Source organism: Mus pahari, chromosome 13 (genome assembly GCF_900095145.1).
Source record: "Mus pahari chromosome 13, PAHARI_EIJ_v1.1, whole genome shotgun sequence".
Classification (NCBI taxonomy): Eukaryota; Metazoa; Chordata; class Mammalia; order Rodentia; family Muridae; genus Mus; species Mus pahari.
In genome coordinates, this window is record NC_034602.1 from 67297116 (window position 1) to 67320444 (window position 23329).

Sequence of the window (23329 nt, forward strand, 5' to 3'; positions counted from 1 at the left end):
GCCCCACAGCTGGATCTCATGGAGGCATTTCCCCAACTGAAGCTCCTTTCTCTGTGATAACTCCAGCTGTGTCAAGTTGACACAAAACTAGCCAGTATAACCAGGGTAATAAAACCCCCATAGCCTTCTCTTCATTGTTACCCTATTCTTTTCCTCACTCCATGGGGAAGTACCTAGGAGTGACCTAAGAGTAAGTGTCCTGGAATGGTGACTGGCTTGATGTGTTGGTCAGTTTAGACTCTTAGTTTTAGCATCAACCTACCACAAAAAGAAGCTGCTGGAACCAGTATGGCCATTTAACAAAACAATGGTAGGCTCCCCTAGTGCCTATGGTCTCCTGAGCTTTGGGCTTTTGACCAAGTTTATAGCACCAAGCGTGAAATAATTCCTCTAGAACAGGCCTCATATCCCTTCAGAGAGTGGCTGGCTACCCCCGATAACCATCAGGCCACCGTGGCACTAGTGGGCATGTATTACCTGGCAGCTTGGAATTGTATGAAAATATTTCTTATTTCTAGTATTTTATTTAAAATGTTTTTGTTCTGCTCTTTTGTTTGTGTGACATGCATAATTAACATCACTAGCCTCACTTGGGAAAACTGAACACACTTTTTCCAGTCTTTTTTTTTTTCTTTTAAAGAAATCTTCAAATACACAAAATAGAGTGTCATACTAAACAAAAAAAACTTGTGTATACATCATCTAGTTTTTGGAATCAAGTCTTTTTTGTTTGTTTGCTTGCTTTTGTTCTTTCAGATGGGTTTCTGCCCAGCAGTGGTGGCGCACGCCTTTAATCCCAACACTTGGGAGGCAGAGGCAGGCGGATTTCTGAGTTCGAGGCTAGCCTGGTCTACAGAGTGAGTTCCAGGACAGCCAGGGCTACACGGAGAAACCATGTCTCGAAAAAACAACAACAACAACAACAAAAAACCCCAAAACAAAACAAAACAAAATCAAGATGGGTTTCTCTGTGTAGCCCTGGAACTCTCTAAGTAGAGCAGGCTGGCCTCGAACTCCCAGAGGTTCACCCGCAGAGCACTGGGATTAAAGGTGTGCCCTTCACCACTGCCCTTCTTGCAATCCTGTTTAATTTAGGCATTTTCTTCAATGCCTCCTCCAAATTTGGGGGGCATCCCGCAGGACAAATTTGTTTTAGAGAAATTTACAGGCACCATGGCATTTTACCCATAAATACCTCTAATTGCTAAGGATTTAAAACTTCACAATAACTATACCATTAGTATAACCAAATTTAGTTATTTTTCAAAAAAGCACAATAAACAGTTAAGCTCCCTAGTCATCTCAAAACTGCATCTCTTTTTAAAAATCATTCATGGTACATGCTCTAATTGCAATACATAAAGGGGCAGAGATAAGGCAGAAGGATCACAAATTCAAGGCTAACCTGGGCTAGTTAGTTAGGCAATACTAGGCTAGGCTAGACTGTATATAAAAATGGTATTAAATTATTTTTATCCTTTAATTGCTCCAATTAGGACACAGGGCCACACATTTAGGGACTATTTCTAGCACTCACTGCTCTGTCTTTTTGATACATTGAAGATATCATCCTGAGTGAGGTAACCCAATCACAAAAGAAGTCACTAGATGTGCACTCACTGGTAAGTGGATATTAGCCCAGAAACTTAGAATACCCAAGATACAATTTGCAAAACACAAGGAAACCAAGAAGAAGGAAGATCAATGTGTGGATACTTCATTCCTCCTTAGAATAGGGAACAAAATACCCATGAAAGGAGTTACAGAGACAAAGTTTAGAGCTAAGACGAAAGAATGGATCCATCCCATCATCAGCCACCAAACCCAGACACTATTGCATATGCCAGCAAGATTTTGCTGACAGGACCCTGATATAGCTGTCTCATATGAGGCTATGCCAGTGCCTGGCAAATACAGAAGTGGATGCTCACAGTCAGCTATCAGATGGAACACAGGGCCCCCAATATAGGAGCTAGAGAAAGTACCCAAGGAACTGAAGGGGTCTGCAACCATATAGGTGGAACAACAATATTAACTAACCAGCACCCCCCACCCCCAGAGCTTGTGTCTCTAGCTGCATATGTAGCAGAAGATGGCCTAGTCGGCCATCATTGGGAAGAGAGGCCCCTAGGTCTTGCAAACGTTATATGCCCCAATACAGGGGAATGCCAGGGCCAAGAAGTGGGAGTGGGTGGGTAGGGGAGCAGGGTGGGGGGAGGGTATAGGGAACTTTCGGGCTAGCATTTGAAATGTAAATAAAGAAAATATCTAATAAAAAAAAGTTGAAAAAAAAAAAAGAAATATTCGGTGAAATAGCCCACTCTTTGCATGTTTTGTAGAATCTTAACTTACGCTCCCAGCTGCCTTATTTTATGCACACCACCCTTTTAGATTGAGGATTGCTTCAGTTCAGAACAAATTCTTTTCATCACAGTGTGCTTCTGAGAACATCACACTTGATGTCTAGCTCTACTACTAGTGGGGCATTTAGACTCGATCATGAGACATCACCATTGTCCCTCCTTTATTTCCCCCAATAGTTTTAGCCGCCAATGTTTTTCATTGTCTGCATCCCATTGGGCCAACGAGGAGCTCTGTGCTTCATGCTCTCCCTGGAAATCGTTCATGTGACAACTGAATTCTCTTTTTTCTTCATTCTATAAGCTTATGCTCTTTATTCTGCTGAATGTTGATTTTAAAAATAAATAAATAAATAAAATTTAAGCCAAGCACAGTGGCACATGCCTTTAATCCCAGCACTCTGGAGACAAGAGGCAGATGGGTTTCTGTGAGTTCCAGTCATTTTTTAAATTTGTTTTAAAATTTCTTCTCCCTTTTTTTTTTTTTTTTTTTTTTTTTTGGTTTTTCGAGACAGGGTTTCTCTGTATAGCTCTGGCTATCCTGGAGCTCACTTTGTAGACTAGACCAGGCTGGCCTTGAACTCAGAAATCCGCCTGCCTCTGCCTCCTGAGTACTGGGATTAAAGGCGTGTGCCACCACGACCGGCGTTTCTTCTCCCATTTTTAAATCATGCTTTTGTAGGGGAGTACTCTGTAACCATCCTGTTCTTGCATTTATTCAAGTTAACCAAGTTTCCTTGACGGTAGTTTATTGTCATTTAGAAAGTGGGGCTGGAGAGCACTGACTGCTCTTCCAGCGGTCCTGAGTTCAATTCCCAGCAACCACGTGGTGGCTCACAACCATCTGTAATGAGGTCTGCTGTCTGCTTCTGGTGTGTCTGAGGACAGCTACAGTGTACTTGCATAAATAAAATAAATAAAAAGTTAAAAAAAAAGAGAAAGTGATAAATAGGTTCTTTCTCCTATGCAAGAAAACCTCTTTCTACAAATACATTAGGAATACGTTAAGAATGGTCCCTGGTGGTACCTAGCTGGGAACTTCCTCAGTGTTCTGAGTTTAATCTCACTTCCCGAACTACCTCAAGAATAACTTCTTGGAGCTGGAGAGATGACTCACGCTCTTCCAGAGGACAGGAGTTAGGAGCCCAGAGCCCAGCACCAAGCCAGCAGGTTCTCAACTCACTTGCTCTGGGCACCCCACGCCCACTTCTGGCCTCTTTAGGCCTGTACAAACTCACTTGCCCCATACAGATTATCTCTATCTCTCTCTATCATCTATCTATCTATCTATCTATCTATCTATCTATCTATCTATCTATCTATCTATATCTTTTAAAAGGAAGGAACATAGAAATTCTGTTCACCTTTCATGATCAACAGTACTTTAATCTGTGCCCTGGGTGACACCTTTAAGATCTCATAGGACAAATTTTATGATGTCAGTATGTCAACAGAAGGCGCTGCCTAGACAAGCCCCGCCTTGCTCCCACCTCCTCCCTTCCTTGCTACCAAAACCTCCCTGCCCCCTCTCCCCGCCCCTGAGGTAGGGACCAACCTGACACCTGTGCGCCCTGAGATCTCAAAGCCCCATCGCCTGCAGCTTTTGGAGGCCCATGGCCAGGCGCCTCGGATGTTCAACAGTGCCAGCGCATCTCAGACAAGGGGAAAGTTAGCGCACAAGAGGCCACGGAGCCTCTTCTGTGTGCATGGAAGGCAAACGTAGAAGACCAAGACGTCGTGCACCCAGACCTGCCCAGCGAAGTCCAAAAACCGGTACAACCCTTGAACCCTCCTCCTGGTGTTTGAACTTCGCTGATGTATGAGATATGGACGAGCATCCAAACGCGAGGAGTTAGGGCAAGGAGTAGGGTGTATGATCAAAATACAGTGTATACATGTACATAATTCTCAAAGAACTAGTAACACTATATTATGAAAAAAATCTATGAAAGAATAAAAACAAGAGATAAAGCTGGTGAGGCCCTTGAAGCCCTCCAAAAGTCACCCCCCATTTTAACGCAATAGCTCCCCTCTTGTCATCAGGGAAGACATTCTAAGACATTCTCCAAATGTCCGAGACTGCCCATTGTCCTCAACTGATGTACAATATGGTTGTTTTTTTTTAATGTATAATACCCAGATGAAACTTACATAAATTAGGTGTAGTATGAGATTAAAACGGGAGTCTTTCTGAACAATTGTAACATGTTATAATGAAAGAAGGTTGTTTAAAACATATGAATTGCTGACTTCTAGAAGTTTCTATTTAATATTTCCAGGCTTCGGTTGACTAGAAACCACCAAAAACCGAAATCGGGAATAGAGGAGCTCTCTGTGTGAAGGAAAGCTGGTGAACCGGCTTGCAGGGCAGAAGGCGGCATGTGCTGGCCTTTTCTTGCTTTCTCTGGTTCTGTTTCACTTTTCTTCTCCCATGAGTGTTTCCCTCCCTCCTTGAATTAATTGTTAATTTAAAAAATATAGGGCTGGTGAGATGGCTCAGCGGTTAAGAGCGCCGACTGCTTTTCCAAAGGTCCTGAGTTCAAATCCCAGCAACCACATGGTGGCTCACAACCATCCGTAACTAAATATATATTTATAATTATATATATAATTTTTATATATAATTATATATATGTATATTTCTGTGGTATTTTCCTGTGTGTATTCATATAAGCAACCTCAAATGGATGAAAAACATATACACATAAGTCGATGGGAATAGGAAGAAGGGCGTGTTCACGGTTTGGTTTACAGTGAATTCTTCAATCTGTAGAAACTTAAACAACATCTTCACTTACATATTTTGGGAATGAATTATGGCTTCCATTTGCTGGATATTTACTGTTTGGGCACCGCGCAGCTCTTTATGCACACGGTCTTGTTTAACTTTCACTTACCCTGTGGACCCATTTCACCAGGTTAACAGAGAGCTGGAGTCTTACATGCTCAAGGTCAGAGCCTAGAGCCAGGATTTGGTTTCAGTCAGTCTGACTTCAGAGCCATTGCTCTTAGCCATAACACAACCTTGTACGAACCCCCAAATCTATCTCTTTAAAAACACCTGTGTCCCATCTCTAGAGATTGCGATTTGATTGCTCTGAGATGCAGACTGAGACCCAGGACTTTTAAATGATCCCCAGGTGAGTCCGATCTGCAGACCGCGTTGGAAATGATATAGCGCTGTTTTGCTTGGGACACTGCCTACCACTGGCCACCGCAGAGCTAGTACATCCTGCCAGGTTATGAGGCAACCTCAAGGGCGTCCTCTATGAAAAGTGAAGCTCACTGGAAGACAGCGTGAACGAGTAACGGTTTTGTTATTTGTTCCTATTAACAGTCTCTACAGATAATCCATTGGATGGATTCAGCATTAAACTGACATCAACCTGTGTATCTGAAGCCGAGAACCAGTTAATAGCTTAGGGAAAGCCCACAGGGTAAAAGCCACAGCTTCCGCGGATGGCAGCTTCACAGCAGTGCTGTAAAGTACCTGCTCCCTTTCCTTAGGTCAGAATGAGCCTAGCCTTAGAAAGAACCGCTAGAAATGCCGGAGTGCCAGGGCCTGCCTGGACCTTTAGGGGAATGGTACCGGGTGGGACACAGCGTCAGACGAAGGTCAAAGACTGATGATTCCTGGCCTGATAATCTAACTATTTGTGCTTTAATTAGCACTGGTTTCTTTTCCCTCAGGCTCAAGGCCCTTTCGCTGGCCAGACAAGAGGCTTGGAACTCTAATTCTTCATGAACCAGAGAGAAAACAAAGGAAAAAAAATCATTTATACAGGCAACACATACAGACATACACACACCCATGCACAGGCCGACTGCCTGTCTCATCAACTCCACAAGTGTTCATGCATACTTACATACATGCACACATACCTACACACATATGTGTATACATGCATAGACAAACACACATATACATATAGACATTTGGTGGATGGGGCTCAGCCTCAAATGCCACACTTTCATTCTTCTTTCTGGTCTTTTTATAGCTTCTTAGACAAAAGTTCTCTAGAAAATTACTCATAGATAAAATGTTACACAAAAGGGGAATTATAGAAGGATGTCAGTAGTAAGTTCAAAGCTATGCTTCATTCTGTAAGCTCATTATAAGTTCAAAGCCACAGTTTCCCATGGCCTTGCCTTATCATAGTGCACACCTGTGGCTTCATCCTTGGATCTAACCTAGAATGAATATTTTTTTCTTGATCACAAATTTATCCCAAGTCTATTTCTCATTTTAGTGTAATTGTGAAAGCTCATTTTATTCCTTATTAGGCAGCCTTTTCTTATCATTCTGTGAGGAGTGGGCACATTCCATTCTTGATTCTACCTTTATTACATCTTTCTGGGAAAACAACAAAAGAAACCTCTTAAAATTTTCTTCCTAAAATGATTTTAATCAAATTAGGAATTCTATAAAATCATTAATTTATCTAAACAACATTAATTCAGGAAAGTTCATCTGTATGTTGATCCTCAGGAAATCTGCCCAATTGGGTGGGCTGATGCCAAGGCATCCGTAGACTGTGTAATAGTGACAGGAAAAGGCTTATCAGCAGCAAGAAGCAATCCTTGGTGTCTTGGGACCTTGCCTTCCAGAGCTCACCCATCGTAGGCCTTGCACACGGGCCACCTCCAGGAAAGCCACCTGCTAGCCTTAGCCTCTCCTAGATGGCTCCTGACACTTTCATCTTTCTAGTTTACCACAGGTCTCATTCATCAGGCTGCCACCGCCCTGAGAGGACAGGCACTTTGATCTCCTCTGTTCTCTCCATATCTGTCATACCTGCACATAAGAGTTAAGGCAGCCATTGGCTGGAGTTTTCCTCTTTCACAGTGATCTAATATAGCCTTTGGTACACTAAAGTTGTAACTAGTAATTTAAATTATCACTCAAATATACAGGGTGCTTTACATGCATGCACATACATCAATGAGTTATCTATTATCTTATCTATCATCTATTTATGTATCTATGTATCTGTCTGTCTGTCTATCTACCTATCTTTGATTTTTACACAGATCAAATTCACACAGCTCTTTACATAGATTTTTACACAGATCTATTATCCTCCAATCTGAAAGAGGGAAAACGAATCTCACAGAACTTAATCTGATTGCCCAAGATCATGTAGTTGAAAACATGGACAAAGCTGGCGTTCAAACAGTATCTTCCAGATGCCAGCATATACCTACTCTCCTTTTTGGAAAACACTACGGAGTGCAGACTGTGTTCTCTGAGCCTTCAGATGTGACTGAGAACTCTTTCAAAGAGACTCTGTCTAGAAACGTCTGTCATTATGATGCCTATTTTGACAGGTCTCCGGAGATGGCGACCTTATAAACGACCACATTTTTCTACCAAAACCCTGAACTTCTATGCATGCATTTTCATTTGCTTGGTTCCTGGTTTAGAGATCTCTAGTTTACCAGTTTCTCACTGTCAAAGACACAACACGGAGTCTTTTTTTTTTTTTTTTTTTTTTTTTTTGGCATACCTCTTTGCCCACATTTGGAACATTTGGATTTCCTCAGGGTACATTTCTAGAAATGGAATTGGATCATGATGTATGAAGACTCTGCTGATTCACAATCCCAGCTTACCCTTCATACTGCACTAACTTAAAACCGGTGCCCGCTGTGCATGGGGTGTGCATCTCATTCACTTCCAGCAAAGACATTTTACTAATTTGATAGCTTAAAAAAAAAATCTCACTCTTCATATGCATTGTTTTGATTATAAGTAAGCTTGATTTAAAAAAACTGGGTTTTGGCCTTTTGTGGATTTTCATATTTGAATTTAACCCATACCCTTAGCTCGCTTTAGTCTTGGTGCATGTTTCAGTATGTTTCCTGCTCTGACTCTTGTAGTCTTCAAATAGTTAACAATGGTAAGCATTTATCCTGTTTGCTGTCCAATATTTATTGACTGTTTTGTTTCTTCTATAGATTTATTTTTTTTACACACAGTTAAAAAAAATCGAAGTTAGCATGTAAAGCAATAGGTTGCAGTGCAACCTTTGTGACACCTTTTTTGTTGATCTTCCTCCCCAATCCTTCTCCCCCAAATCCATTTGCATGTCAGACTCTGTACTGATAATATAGTCAATTACCTTCTTTATCCCCTTCCTTAAGACTTCTTTTTTGCCTTCTATGGTTCCCTCTCATAATTTTATGGCAAATCCCACAGCCACACAAATATATAAAAATTAAAATTTAGTACATGCATATAAGAAAAAAATGTGGTCTTTGTCCTCATGAGCACAAGTTGCTTTGCTTAGCACAATTCTGATTTCATTCATTTTTCTGCAAATGTCATATTTGATTTTTCTTTATACCCAAATAATATTCTATTGGACACACATAAGTTTTAGGTTTTAGATATTTTAATCTACTTGGTAAACTTTAACCCTAGGAAATTAAAATCCCGTTATTAAAAGTTTTATTTTTTTTCCAGCCCAGCTTTAAAAAACATGAACCCCTTGACTGTGTTTGGTTTATTTTAGTACACGGCATGATGTATTTAACTCCAATATTATTTCTCCAATAGTTACTTTTGTGATCTCTTTTGACTTGTGATGTTATCTTGTATCTTTTATTCCTGCTGAATCTAATTTTTCGCTTTTATTTTCTTTCAGCACACCCAGTTACCCATGACCTTGTAAAGAAATGGTAAGACTGGGAGGATAACACCATTCTCATACCTGAACTGGTGGCCAGAAAAGCCAGGTGCTGGACTCCTGGAGCAGAAGCCTGTCTTGGGGCCTATGGGGAGTTCCCTTGCTTTCCCTTTGAATCACAGTTCCAATGGGAAGAAGGAAGAAGAAGAGCTGGGGGAATGTAGCTTAATCGTAGTGTTCCCTTAAAACCAATCCACCACCAAAGTAGAAAAATAAGCGCACATGAAAGTAAGGAAGGGGCTGAAAGGATGGCTCAAAACTTAAGAGCACTGGCTGCTATTTCACAGAATCCAGGTTCGATCCCAGCACCCATATGGCAGCTCACAACCATCAGTAACTCCAACTCCAAGGGATCTGACCACTGCACTGCTGTCACCATATGCAAAGGGCACATAGACGTACAAGCAGGCAAAACATTCATACACATAATATTTAAAAAGTAATAAAACTAACCAGAGAAGAAGAAAGACCCAAGCACGGAGTGGCTGGGACACCGTGGTTGGCACATTTCATACTAGACCTGTACCTTCTTGTGTCTTAGATTGCATGAAACTGCACGTGATTAGATCCCAGTTCTCCCTGCTTCTAACTAAGGCACAGGAGGCAGCAGAATAAACAAATACCTTCAGCTTGTTCTCCAGTTAGATGGCTCGGTTTCTGAGTATTCAACTTTGGGAGTTACTGCTACTTACTCATTGCCTCCTCCCACTTTCCAGAAGTGCATCCCCATTAGTTAGTTCTGAAGTTCATGTGTACAGTCCCTTCACTGCAAGTGTCACCAAGCCACCTACAACTGGATATGACAGTTGTGCTCCCTTTCCAGTTAAATTACCCAGAGTTTGTTTCTAGAACCAGCAGGCCCTTTCCTTTATTACATATTCATGTCTTTATTGTGTATATATAATACGTAGTATATATTATTAGAAGTAACACCTCTTTCTGTCTCCCAAGTGCTGGGACTAAAGATGTGTGTCACCCCCTCCTATCTGGAAGTAAGACTTTTTTAGTCCACAATAGTTAAGCAACAAATTTTTTTAAAGATTTATTTATTTATTTATTATATGTTAAGTACACTGTAGCTGTCTTCAGACACTCCAGAAGAGGGTGTCAATCTTGTTACGGATGGTTGTGAGCCACCATGTGGTTGCTGGGATTTGAACTCAGGACCTTCGGAAGAGCATTCAGTGCTCTTAACCTCTGAGCCATCTCTTCAGCCCAACAATTTTTTTAAAAGTATCCTTTACTCATATACAATGTCTTTATTCTTCTCCCCCCCCTTTTATTTTGAGACAGTGTGTCACACTCGGCACACTAGGTCATCCCCCCCCCCATGCTGGGTTACACAATATGCTTTGATCATATTCATCACCAACGTCTCCACCTCTGCCTCTATAACCTCCCACCTTCACATCCTCTCCAATCAGTGGTGCCTGCTAGAGTGTTGACTGATATTGAAGGTTTCATCTAGTGAATATCACCATAGCTGCTGCAAGTTCATCAGTGAAACAGCCAAGTTGTGTCCAGAGAAGAGTACCAGAGGCCATGTGTAGAGGCAGGGGACATGAACACCAGTGCATCTGGTGGCTACGATGGGGATGGTAGAAAGGGTCTGGAAGTTTGTTTATTTTTTCATTATGTGCATCTATCATTATGTGGATGTGAGTCCAGGTACCCTCAGAGGCTCAGGCTCTCTAGAGCTGAATTCCCTGAAACTGGAGTTATAGGTAGTTGTGAACCACCCAGCCTAGGTGCTGGTAACTGAACTCAGGTACTCAGCAAGAACAGGGCACACTCTTAACCACTCCCCTGAGCCATCTCTTCAGACCCTCTCTCAGCAGCCTAAGATGCCCCAGTATGCACTGCCCCACTTACCTCTCCCCAGATAAAATGTCTTTGACTAGGAGTCGTCTGTTGTAAAAATATTTCTTAAGTATGCTCTGAATTAACTGGCTTGTATTTGTTAGTTTTTATTCTAGGAAAAGAGTTCAAGATCTTTCTAGACCGAAAAAGCAATGGGGAACTCCAGATAGGTAAGGCAATATTACATGGCTGTGTTTGCAATGACTGTGTTTGTTTTATCGACCACATAAATATTATTCTTAGTTGGCCATTGCACCTGCATCTCAGGTGTAGCCGCTATCTCTTCTTAACTGGGTTCACTTTGCCAATATTGTTACCCTGAGGTGGGGGGACTCAAGACATGAAAAGCTAACCCTTGTCAGTGGTCTCCAAATTTGTCTGCACATTAGTAGCCTGTAGGGAGCTTTGATACTGATTGAAGACTGGATGCCATACCCAGAAATCTGATTAAATTAGTTTGGGAGAGTAGAGTTTTGGGAATGTTCAGAAGCTCCCGGGATGCTTCTAATAAACAGAGTTTTGAGAAACACTGCCGCAGGTGTGACTGCACTCCCCTGAAACTCCTGTGTCCATCCTACAAGTCCACCTTGGCAGCCTCTTGGCATAGTCTTCACTTAGACTTGGAGCGTTCGGCCCAGGATGTTCTCTGGGTCTCCAGCAGCCCAGACCGCAGTCTTTCACACTTGACCAGAGGACTTCCTTTCTTCTTCTCTGGCTTCTGAGTGAAGTCCGGTACTTTATTTAGAGAAGTCTTAAATGTTCAGAAAAATTGAGTCTAGTTACTCCTCTCCTCCAATCTTCCCTGCTAGTCCTTGTTCAGTGTTAATGTAGTTACATTGTTAATAGTGTGGTTAACTGTTACAATTGAGAAGTCAGCATTCATACAATCCTAGAGTTTACTTTTCCTGTCCTATGGTTCTTTGGGGTTTGACAAACAATGGATACAGAATAGCTCACTGCCCTAAAATCCACTCTGTTCTTTTTTGATTTCCTCCCTTCCCACTCTCTGAACCCAGGGCAGCCTTCGATTTGCTTTCTGCTTCTACAGTTTTGCCCTCTCTGGCATGTCATATAGTTGGAATCTTGAGGTATGACTCCATGGGGGCTTGTTTGACTTGGCAAAAGACACTCTCGGCTTCTCCATGTATGCCAATGTTTTAAAATCTCATTTCCTTTTAACATATCCCCACGAACCCAGTAACACTCCTTTGTATGGAAACCTCAGGTTATCAATGGACCTATGTGAAGGGTTGGTGCTAATATTTAGCAATTATGAACAAAGCTGTTATAAGGTTTATGTACAGGTTTTGGTGTTTTTTTAACTTCAGCTTGGTAAGTCTGGGATTGGAGCATAGTTATTGAATCAGATGGTAAGTGTATATTTAACATTGAAAGAGAACGTAGGGGTCTCTTCCAGTGTGTCTGGATCATTTTCTGTCCTCATTTCCATGGATTCAAGTCCCTATTGCCTCTCATATTTCTGTCAGCTTTTAGTATTCTCAGCGTTTTAGCTTTTATCCATTCTAAGAGGCATGTAACCTTAGCTCACTGTATTAATGGGCAGTTCCTTTACGACAAGACGTTGAACATGCTTTACAGCCACCTTTACATATTTCCTTTGATGAAGTATCTGTTTAGAATTCTTGACAAGTTTTTGGTAGTGGGTTTTTTTGTTGTTGTTGTTATTGGTGGTGGTGGTGGTCTTTTTTGTTTGTTTGTTTGTTTTGAGATAGGGTTTGTTTATGCAGCCTTGGCTGTCCTAGAACTAACTCGATAGACCAGGCTGGCCTCGAACTCACAGAGATTGTTGACAAGTTTTAATTGGAGTTCCTGTCTTCTTACTTGATCTCAAGTGTTCGTCGTACTTTCTGGGAACTAGTTCCTTATCAGGTAAATACTGTCCTTCAGTTTGCGTTTGTCTTTTTGTCCTGTTAGTGGCATCTTTCACAGAGCAAATGCTTTGATTTCAACTCAATTCAACTTATCTTTTTCTGTTATGAATTCTGTTACCTACAGACTTAATTAACAAACTCCGAATTTCTTAGATTTTCTCTCACTATTTAGAGACAGGGTTTCAAGTATCCCAGGTTGCCTTCCAATACACTGTGTAGCCCAGGATGGACCGGAGGTCCCGATCCTCCTGCCTTCTTCTGGAACATACCCTGCCACTCTGAGGAAAGCCTGCCTAGTTCAGGAGGTGATGGTCCCTGTTCCCCATCACCACCCTCGCAGGCTGTGAACTTTGATCCTGGCTGTCTACACCCTTCTCTTCTTCCTGTGGCACTTTCTCAGGAGAAACCTGTGCTGGTTTCTCCTTCCTTCTTCAGCCTGGAACAGCAGGCATACCTGCTGCACAGGGCTGGTGGGACTAAGTGTTATAGGTGTCTTTAAACCACTCATACTGGGGCCTGGCACACACCGTCAATGTTCCACAAAGGGTTGCAATTAACGTTATTCTGTTACCCTTTCATTTTATGACCACCTGATACAGGGTTTCACCCAAAAAGGGAGCACTGTGTGGATGTTGGCATGCCCAGCCTGACTACAAATTATACTGCTAATTTCAAAATGGCAAAACTGATCTCTCTTATTTCTAATAGGTTCATTTTAATCTATTAATTTTTTAATTTAACCATTAAATTTATAGTAATTATATCCTCTCCCTTCCCTGTGCGTGTGTGCATGCGTGCGTGTGTGTGTGTGTGTGTGTGTGTGTGTGTGTGTGTGTGTGTGCCAGAGGACTCCTTGGGGAGTCAGTTTGTTCCTTTCACTGTGGAATCCGGGGTTCCAACTCAGGTTGCCAGGGTTGTGCAGCAAGGGCCTCTTTACCAGCTGAGCCATCTCACTGGCCCAAGGTTACCATTTGCTCTTAAACCCAGTAGACAAAGCTATCTTAATCCATTTTTGTTTTAACGTCCATTCCTTATTTCTTTCTGGTGTGTGGAAATTATAAAATTCTGTGAGAGATGAGAATGGAGGGATGGCTCAGCAGGTGGGGATGCTTACTGCCAAAGCTGACAACCCGAGTTTGATGCCCAGGTCCAACATGGCAGAAGACGAGAAACAACCCCTGTGGCTGCCCTCACTATCACATTCACGCCATCGGCATGTGTGTTAGCACACAAAAAAATTTATATATTGAATATTATATCTATTATATATTATATCTATTATATATATAAAACCAATTATAAAAGAAAGAGAATGTTCTTGAAGGCAAATCTATACAGGTGTTAGGACCATCTTTGAGTTGCTTGTCAGCAGGATTTTATTTAAAACCATATTCTACTTTTCTGCTTTGTTAACAGGAGGCTGTTTTGGGGAAACCAAGATCCCATTCGCCCTGTTTCTGAGGCTGCTTTGAAAGCTACGCTATCCAAGAGAATTGAGGACCTTGCTCAGCCCAGGCTGGTCTCCCGACATTATGTCCCTAACAGGTTGGTGCTGGCAAACCATCAGGGTGCTTCATCAGGGCTCTACAAGAAAAACAAACTTAGAGCCCGACTCTCTCGCCAGCTGTAAACTGTTGCACACGGAATCCAAACTTACCGTGCTATAGGGTGGTTTCTTGTCTCACACCGTAAGAAATAGCGAATTAATCTTTTCTATTAAATAATATAAAAACTTTTATTTAGGACAAGGAGTTAAGATCTTTTTGCCTCTCCCACCTTATAAGACTTGCAAATGTTTTAATCTTACCACCTAGTAAAACTTCAATTTACTCAAAGTGATTTCTTCCCCTTCCTCCATTGTCTGTGCATCCATACTTTCCTGATGAGACAACTGAATGAGACTGTGAGGTCGGACCCCAGACAATGGGGAAAAGACACAGACATCACATTAGAATAAAAATCAAATGCACTTCCTGCCTCAGTTTGTTTTTGTTTCCTGGGCACTTCCTGTCTGGGTGTGTGTGCTTCCTGGGCACTTCCTGTCTGGGTGTGTTTGTGCTTCCTGGGCACTTCCTGTCTGGGTGTGTTTGTGCTTCCTGGGCACTTCCTGTCTGGGTGTGTTTGTGCTTCCTGGGCACACCCCTTTGATCAAGAGTAAAGTTGCCTTGTTGGATACTTCAGTTGGAATAGTGGTCTCCTCCTCCTCCTCCTCCTCCTCCTTCTCCTCCTCCTCCTTTTTGGTTTTTTGAGACAGGGTTTCTCTGTGTAGCCCTGGCTGTCCTAGAACTAACTCTGTAGACCAGGCTGGCCTCGAACTCAGAAATCTGCCTGCCTCTGCCTCCCAAGTGCTGGGATTAAAGGCTTGCGCCACCCGTGCCCGGCTCCCAAACCTATTTCTAACAATACCACAGGCAAGTTTTTCTGGAACAAGATCAGTTTTAAAAATAGCCTTGAAGATTTGTATTCTATTTCCTAATGCCTTGGCCTATGTGGGCTTTTTAATGTGTGTGTATGTTATGCTCACATGGGGCGGGAGTTGCCTGTGTGTCTGTTCAGAGGCAGGATCTACAGTGTCCTGTCTATCACTCCCCACTTGATTTCTTTGAAACTGGGTCTCTCATTGCACTTGGGACTAGATTTGTTGCCAGCAAGTCCCCGGGACCTGCCTTTCTCTGCCCCCCAGAGTGCTGGGGCAACAGGCAGGGTGAATAACGGTCCCCACCTACTTACGCGGGTGCAGGGTCCAAACTCAGGTCCTCATGCTTGCACATCACGTGCATTTTACCTTCTGTTTAAAGGGTTTTTTTCTTGAGGGAGTGGAGACATGGCTCTATACTTAAGAGCACTTACAGCTCCAGCCAGAAGACCTGGGTTCAATTCCCAACACCTACATAGTAGCTCATAACCATTCTAAACTCTAGTTCCAGGGCATCCTATAACTCCTTTTGATCTCCATGGGCACCAGGCATGTGTTTGATACACATATATGTGTGCAGGAAAAACACTTATATACAGAAAATAAACAGAAAAACTAAAGTTATTATTATTATTATTATTATTATTATTATTATTATTTATGCTTTTCCTGGTCCTGGGTGTTAAACCCAGGGCCTTGCACACTTTAAACAAGGGTTCTATCACTGAACCACACATCTGGCCCCAGCAGCTCTTTTACTTAAGAAAATACCTTCTTAGGTTATCTTTCAGGAATTCTTACAGAAACTCTTAATTTTTCATGCCAGGGACTTCAATTTTTTTTTTTTTTTTTAGAAAAATACTTTTAGCCTTGTGAGATTAATAATTAATATGATTACATCGTTCCCTTCCTCTTTCCTCCCTCCAAACATTTCCATAGGCCTCTACTTGCTCTGTTTCAAATTTTTGGCCTCTCAAGGACAACAATAGAGGTGCTAAAGTGGATGGAAATGGGGTGAGGTGAGGGGACACAAGGTCTCAAGCCTACACAAAGAACTACTAGCAACTGAGAAACCGGAGAAACAGCCTTCCCCAGGCAAACATATATCCAACTGTTTTATGGGAGACATTTTAGAAGCTGAAAGGGTCTGTGAAAGCTGCCCAGGTTCCCTCAGAGGACTGGCCGTGCCCTTCCTCTCGCTGGTCTTAGGGGGTCTTGGATCTTTTCTGTCCTTGTTTCCGTCCTGTCTGCTGCTCCCTAACAGCTTCTGTGGTTACCCCACTGGGTGTCCTTCCCTAAACACATCATCTTCTAAGGGTCTTGTTTCCTGTGATTCAAGGCCGCCAAAATTTTCTCTCTCTCTACCTACCTCGGGCTCACTGGATTCCCCTGTTGGAGGCTGCCACACAAAACCCTCCAGCACCGCAGGGCTCCTTCCCAGTCTAATGTTGGCTGAAGTAGGCTTTTGTTTCAGGATGACGTTTACACAGGCTGGACACATTGATGTGCTTGCTTGCTTGCTTGTTGTTGTTTTAAAGTTTTTAAACAGTTTTTCAAAGTCCTTAAAGGAAATTATCTCATTTGTCTGAACCAAGAGAATGTCAGTTATACATGGTTAATATCATCATCTTTCCCAGCAGGTGGCATATTTCCCCATCGTGTTTGTTTGACGTATTATCACTAACTATAACCCAGCAAACATCTTGTGAGATTGTACGTAAGACACAGTGACTGTTGGGAGGGTTTGCCACTTTGTTAGAGATGCTTTCAAGGTAAAATTGCAACAACTCCATTTCTCTTCTGAGGACCCAAAAGAGACTCTGGAAGAGATCTGGAATGGACTGACAGGGAGGAAAAGGAAATCTTAAACTTTTCGGTCTCTAGACCTTCTTAAAACTTTCCTAAAACTTCTTCAAGAAAGAAATAAGATTAGTTGGTATGGTGGTACACTCCTGTAATCCCAGGACTCGGGAAGCTGAGACAGGAGGATGAAGACTTTGAGGCCAGCCTGAGCTACACAGCAAGACTTTATTTAAAAAAAATATAAATTATGCACACATTCACATATATGTATCTTTCGACATTTATTTAGATAAAATAATTGTAAGGGTTATGGTTTTGCCTTCTTAATTGTTTTGTTGCTATTTTAAGATAGGGGCTCTCTCTATAACCCTGGCTGTCGTAGAATTTGCTCTGTCTACCAAGTTGACCTCAAACTCAGAAATCTACAACCTTTTCCCCCAGTGAAAGGACTAAAGGTATGTGTCATCACACCCAGCTAGTGTCTGTTTTGTATATGGCTTCCTTCTGGAAGAATCTCTGTCTGCCACACCCACTCTAGTGGAGTCTGTGTGACAAGTCCAAAAGCTTGGCCGTAGTCCTGAGGCAAAAAAGTTTCACAGAAACGTGTCTCCTGGAGAGTCTTTGGTGTCCCATAACACAGATGTGGCCCAGATATGTCCTTGCGTTAGTCGGTGAAGGATTTAGAGTGCTTTCTTTCAGAATTGTTTTATTGTAAGTGCCTCCAAGGAATGATTTGACAAATCGCTAAGTTAGATTGGCCTCCACCAGTGTTCCAGTATCCTAGGCGATTGTTGAGCCGACTTTGGGCTTTGAGTTTCGTAAAAGTTCTACTCATTCAGATGGAAAGCTTCCAGTGTTGACAGAGAGATCGTGGCATTGCAGTTTACCGGATAAGAACTAGAAATCTCAGGGCTAGTTCAACAAAGTAAACTTAGAATTCTCATTACAGTCATGTATGGCAGACTACACTACATATTAGAAGAAAGTTGGTGGATTCCTCTGTTAAATGGAGGTTCCCTACAGGTACTTAGAATTAACAGCTGAGTCACTCCCATATACAGGAATTTACAATGGCCTAAGGAGAAGGTGGACTCTACAATAGACTCAAATTGGAACTATGGCAAGGGCATAAAGCCCTTGCCCCTGGCTTCTAAGAATAATCTGACCTTAGGTAGGACTGATTTTTTTTTACCCCAGTTGTAAACACTGATTTTTATTCCCAATTGTAAACACTGCCTGGTTCCTGTTAGCTTTCATGTATGCATTTCTCTGTTTTGTATAGAGTCATTTTGCATCAGGTAACCTCAATGTACCTTGGATGACCTTAATGTATCACCTAACTTTCTTGTTTTCTTCTGTTATAAAAGTCTGATGCTCGCTTTGAGAAATTATATTCAGATCCAGCACTCTCTGTATTTGTGTCTGTCATTTTCACCGACTCCTTGCCCACCTGAGTACCAGGGCCCTGATTCTCCCGAGGGTTGAGGGACTAACTGAGCCCAGTCCACATCATCTATCTGATTTTAGATATTTAAGGCTAAGTTCCCCAGACTTGAGCCATTTAATCTACTCCCTTCATCACATTCATGCACCATCAAATTGTCTAGTATAAACAAGGTGTGGTGGCAGATACCTTTAATCCAGGCACTGGGGGCAGAAACAGGCAGGTCTCTGAGAGTTTGAACCTCTATGAAGCCTGGTCTATTTAGTGAGTCCCGGGCCATTCTAGGCTATATAGTGAGACCCTGTCTCAAAAAGCAAAAACAAAAGAAAATCTTCTAAAGAATTTGAACTGAAATGTATACATGTCTGTTGCAGAAAATATTTTAAAATGGTACCATCCCTCGTTATCAGTTACTCTCTGCCCCAGTGGTCTCGCTACCTTTTGGCTAACCCCAGTCAACGGTCCTCCCAGCTCTGGTTTGCCTGCCTCAGAGCTACCTGTACCTTCTGAGCCATCCACCCCCTGCGGCTAGTTGTCACAAATCCCCTTAACCCAGTAAATCAAAACTCTAGAAGCTTATAATTAATCAGTCAGATTTATATATCAATAAATTCTTAATTCACAAGATAACCACACAATAATTTCAGAGCCAATTGATAATGATACAAGCTGCCCACCTAGATGAGACAAGTTATCCCCATTATTCTATCCTTATAGACATTCATATCTATCTGTGGCTATTTAAAGCCACACAGAATCTGGATCGTCTTTCTTCTCTTCTTCCATCTTCCTTCCTTCTCCTCTTCCTGTCCCTGTCTGTCTCTGAAACTCTTAGCTCTGCCTCCCCTTTCCCTGTCCAATCACAGACTTCTTGTTGTATTAATATTTAAATTAATTGGGAGAAAATTCTGCTACACATGTCTACTAAAACCGTAAAGGACCACTTCCTTCCTCCAAATTCACTCAATTCACTTAAATGTCCCATGCCCCTCTCCCACTCCCTCTCAAATGTATGGCATCTCATATATATGGAACAGTAAATAGATGTAACTACAGTCTGATGAGTCCATTAAAATTTGTTTATATGTTTTGTGCTTCGGATTGACCTCTTAGGGTTGGATACCTTCTCTAACTTGTGGGCTTGTCCATAAAGAAGATTGATTTTCTTCTCCCCTGTAAGCTCTTTATTTAGGGCCTAGGCCTTGTAAGATTTCCCCTATACACACCTACATGTCAGCTGGTGATGTCATTGTGAAGCTCTTGTTAAGGTTACCATAGTTTTGAGATGTCATGTGTAGAAGTCTCCCTGTCATGTATAGAAGGCACAGCCTCACGACAGACAGCCTGGTCCTCTGGCTTATACAATCTTTCCTCCCACTCTTCCGTAATGTCCCTTGAGCCTCAAGTACAGGGATTTCATTGTAGGTCTGTCAGTCGGCTTTGGCATCTTGGTCAGTTCCCTGATCATCTCCGTTAGCTGCAAAAAGAAGTTTCCTTGCTGGAGGGGGAGAGTTGCACTAATTTTCCAGTGTCAGGATAAAGAGAATGCACTTCATTTTTGCTTTTTAAGTCGCCCTTATCCAAAGGGTTCTTTGAGTTCTCATATGAGGGCCTCTGGTTTGTCCGTATGAGAGATCCTTGTATCCTCTCTGTTGAGCATATAGGATTGTATGAATTCTGATGAGGCTCCATCCCCTACTCTCCTCAGTTTTCCCATAGTTCTGCTATCCTCAGTGGGGACTTTTTCCTGTGTGTTTCTCCTCTCAGGCCAAGCCACACAAGAGCAGGCTGCCGTGTGGGTGTAGTTGTCAGCAACATTTTGGTCAAATCAAGTTCTTCCATCCCTTTTCGCTCAGGAATCCTTGATCCTATTGTAGCAGAGAAGGTTCCACTCTTGCTCAAAGGAGCCACACCCTCTCTAACTCCAGATGGACTGTTTGGTCCGCTAAGCTGCCAAACATCTTCCGTATTTTTTCATCTGCTGCTTAGTTCCTGCTCTCAACCCAGAAAACCATGAAAGTCACAGTTTAACTGAGAACAGGGCGAGAAGGAAACCGCTGGGGGAAAATGTCCGTGGGAGCTCACAGTCTTTTAAAAGTCAGTGCTTGCTTCATCTTGGCAAACTCTTCCCTGGTGTGGGACCCTGCCCCCTCTCCCACCTGCCCATTATGAGGATCACCAAAGTCTGACTTGGTAGAAAGAAGACAGATAATGAGCTCAGCATAGTCTGTTGTTTCAGTTAGCATATGGTACAGTCTTCATGTTCTGTCACAGAAAGCTCAGAAGCACGGTCAGTGTAGCTTGGGGGGTCCACTGTAAATTTGGCATTTTCTCTCATTGAGCGCATCAGGTATCAGGTATGTCATCTGAAGTAAGGGATCCCATGTAAGCTCACAGACAGATGAGCCTACATGGCTTAAGGTGTCAGTCTTGCTCCACACCATGTGGACACCACCACTACAGGACTGAGAAGGGGACATGGGGACAGGATATTCTCCCAGCGAGCAAGCCTGCAAACCTGCAAAGCTGCCTGCCTTCCCTCCCTTCCTCCCTCCCTCTTTCCCTCCCTTTCTCCTCCCTCTTTCTTTCATTTTCTTCCTTCTTTTTCCTTCCTTTTTTTGCAATGGAGTGTTTGTGTGCATGTGTCTTGCCCAGCCTGGTTTCAAATGGAATCTTTCTGCCTCAGCCTCCTGAGCACAGGATTATGGGTATTCACCACCACTAGAAGTATTTGACTTTAAACACAGCTAACCATCTCCTTCATCAATATACCTTTTTATCCATTTGGAAGATATGCAGGAAAACGACCGATTTTAGAGTAAAATAATAGAAACTGAAAACTTGACAGCTGTAACCATTTCTAAAGCAACTTGCTTCTTCCCCGTGAAGAGAATTACCCAGTAGCACACGTGTAAGCTTCCTGCCTGCTCGCCTCAGCCTGGGGATCAATGCTGAAGAATCCTATAATAATTTGAATTCATATGTCTCTGTTTTCTTTCTTTCTCTTCTGCTACGTGCAGAGTTCAATATTACTACAGCTGCGGAAGAGAGTCTGTTATCTGGGAGATCTCCCCTCCTGCGCTGGTCACCCGGCCTTCCAAACGGATCCAGAAGCTGGCCCAACCCAACAGATTCAAAACACAGAGCCTGATAAAGAGGTGGAGTATCTTAAGTTCTGCAGAAATCCGGATCTAGTTTGCTTAAGGGTCACAGCTTTAGTCTGCGTGGGTCTGAGCCTGAGCGGACACGACTGTTCATGTTCAAAAACATTGGGTAAAACTGTTGAACATCTGCAGCAGGTGTGGGTGGTCGGGAGATGGACAGCAACACACTTGCATCTGACTGGATACACTGGAGCAAAACGCTCACAGTAAAGCTTCTCGCTATGAGATAGTAAAAGGAGTCTCTCAGCCTGGTAGGACGGCTCCTGCTTGTAATCTACGGCACCTAGAAAAATCCAGTACACAATGTAAAAGCTACAGAACCACTCTCCCATGCAACTAGACATGCTCATGGATGCATCGCAGAATACTGGCAAATCAAACTCAAACATACACTGAGCCATTCATATCCTTGTCAAAAACCAGTTGACTAGAAGTGCAAACTTTTACTTGTGCCAACCCTTCTCCAGGTCCTCCAGGTCATGATTGTCACTGCCTTTTAGTAGATTTTGAAATCATGAACTGCCTTTGGATTTTGTTCTTTGTATTCACGATCATTTTAGATTATTCTGGGTCTTTGTATGACTATATGAATTTGGGTTGATGAAAATACCCTCAGATTAATGCTGATGGTTGAACAGTGTGTGGATATTTTGGAGATCACTTAGTTGTATATTTTGAGAGGGTAAGTTTCATGTATGCTAATTATCTTAATTATAATAACAAGACCTCTATCCTTAGAAAGTTATCACTTATTGGAGAAAAACTTTTTTCCAATGTTAAGTTTGTAGATTTGCTGATTGCTTGGTAGATTTTTGATCAGAGAAAGAAATATATGGTATGCAGCCTGTGATAACTGGCCAGGTGGCTGAGAGTTATGACAAGGATTATCACACACTACACTACAGAGGAGAGTGGTCCACAGAGCATCCTGAGTGGGGACTGAGGGGACTAATTATTTCATGTTGGTAGAAAGTGAGGGTTTTGGTTTTTTTTTGGCAGACCGTAGGTCAGAACCCATCCAAAATGGGACATATAAATTCTAGGGTACTTCTGTTTCCTGATGAAATCAAACTTTTGAAGAATTAAATCAGAATATGAGGCATAGAAGCAATGGCTTGGAATTTTGCTTTGCACATACAAGCATATTTGCATACTCTGTGACACATAAAATGTATCTCATACTGTGGATCAGTGAGAAACAGCAATCTGGTAAAAAAAAAAAAAAAAAAAAATCTCTTATGGGGAAAAGAGCATGCGCACACCTGCAGGTTGGTTGTAGCAATGAGCTCTTACCTTCTTCCAGCCAAAGGTCACATTTTGTTTCCATTTGCTTATCACCCCCTCAGAGAAAGCCCACCAGGCACCATTCGTTTCTCTGATCCTTCTCCCCGGATTCTGCGACTCTCCATAGCCAAAGGCACCAATCCCAGCTACGTTCCTCCGAAGACCGTAAGTGGTGGCTGACCTTACCGCGCAATGCTCTGTGCCGGTTACTTCTTCTCCGGTGACCAAATACACGACAAGAGGCTAATTTGGGGAGGGTTTACTCGGGCTCACAGTTTGAGGCATACAGCCCGTCAAGGTGGGGAGGCGTGGCAACTGGTGGCTCCACTGTATTGTAGATGAACTCCTCACTACCATCCCCCTGTCCCCCACCCCCACCCCCACCTCGCTACAGAGAGAATACAAAACAGGCCACTT

General features: G+C 42.5%; 1 protein-coding gene across 1 annotated transcript in view; it reads left to right on the forward strand.

The window, feature by feature from the left end:
- The window catches only part of Thegl (theg spermatid protein like), a 41008-nt gene that overhangs the window by 12761 nt on the left and 4918 nt on the right, over window positions 1–23329 (forward strand). The window contains exons 3-7 of the mRNA XM_021211243.1: window positions 9008–9041; window positions 11014–11079; window positions 14218–14346; window positions 21485–21622; window positions 22975–23077. Coding sequence (XP_021066902.1) covers window positions 9008–9041; window positions 11014–11079; window positions 14218–14346; window positions 21485–21622; window positions 22975–23077 — 470 coding nt within the window. The remainder of the gene's footprint in view (window positions 1–9007; window positions 9042–11013; window positions 11080–14217; window positions 14347–21484; window positions 21623–22974; window positions 23078–23329) is intronic.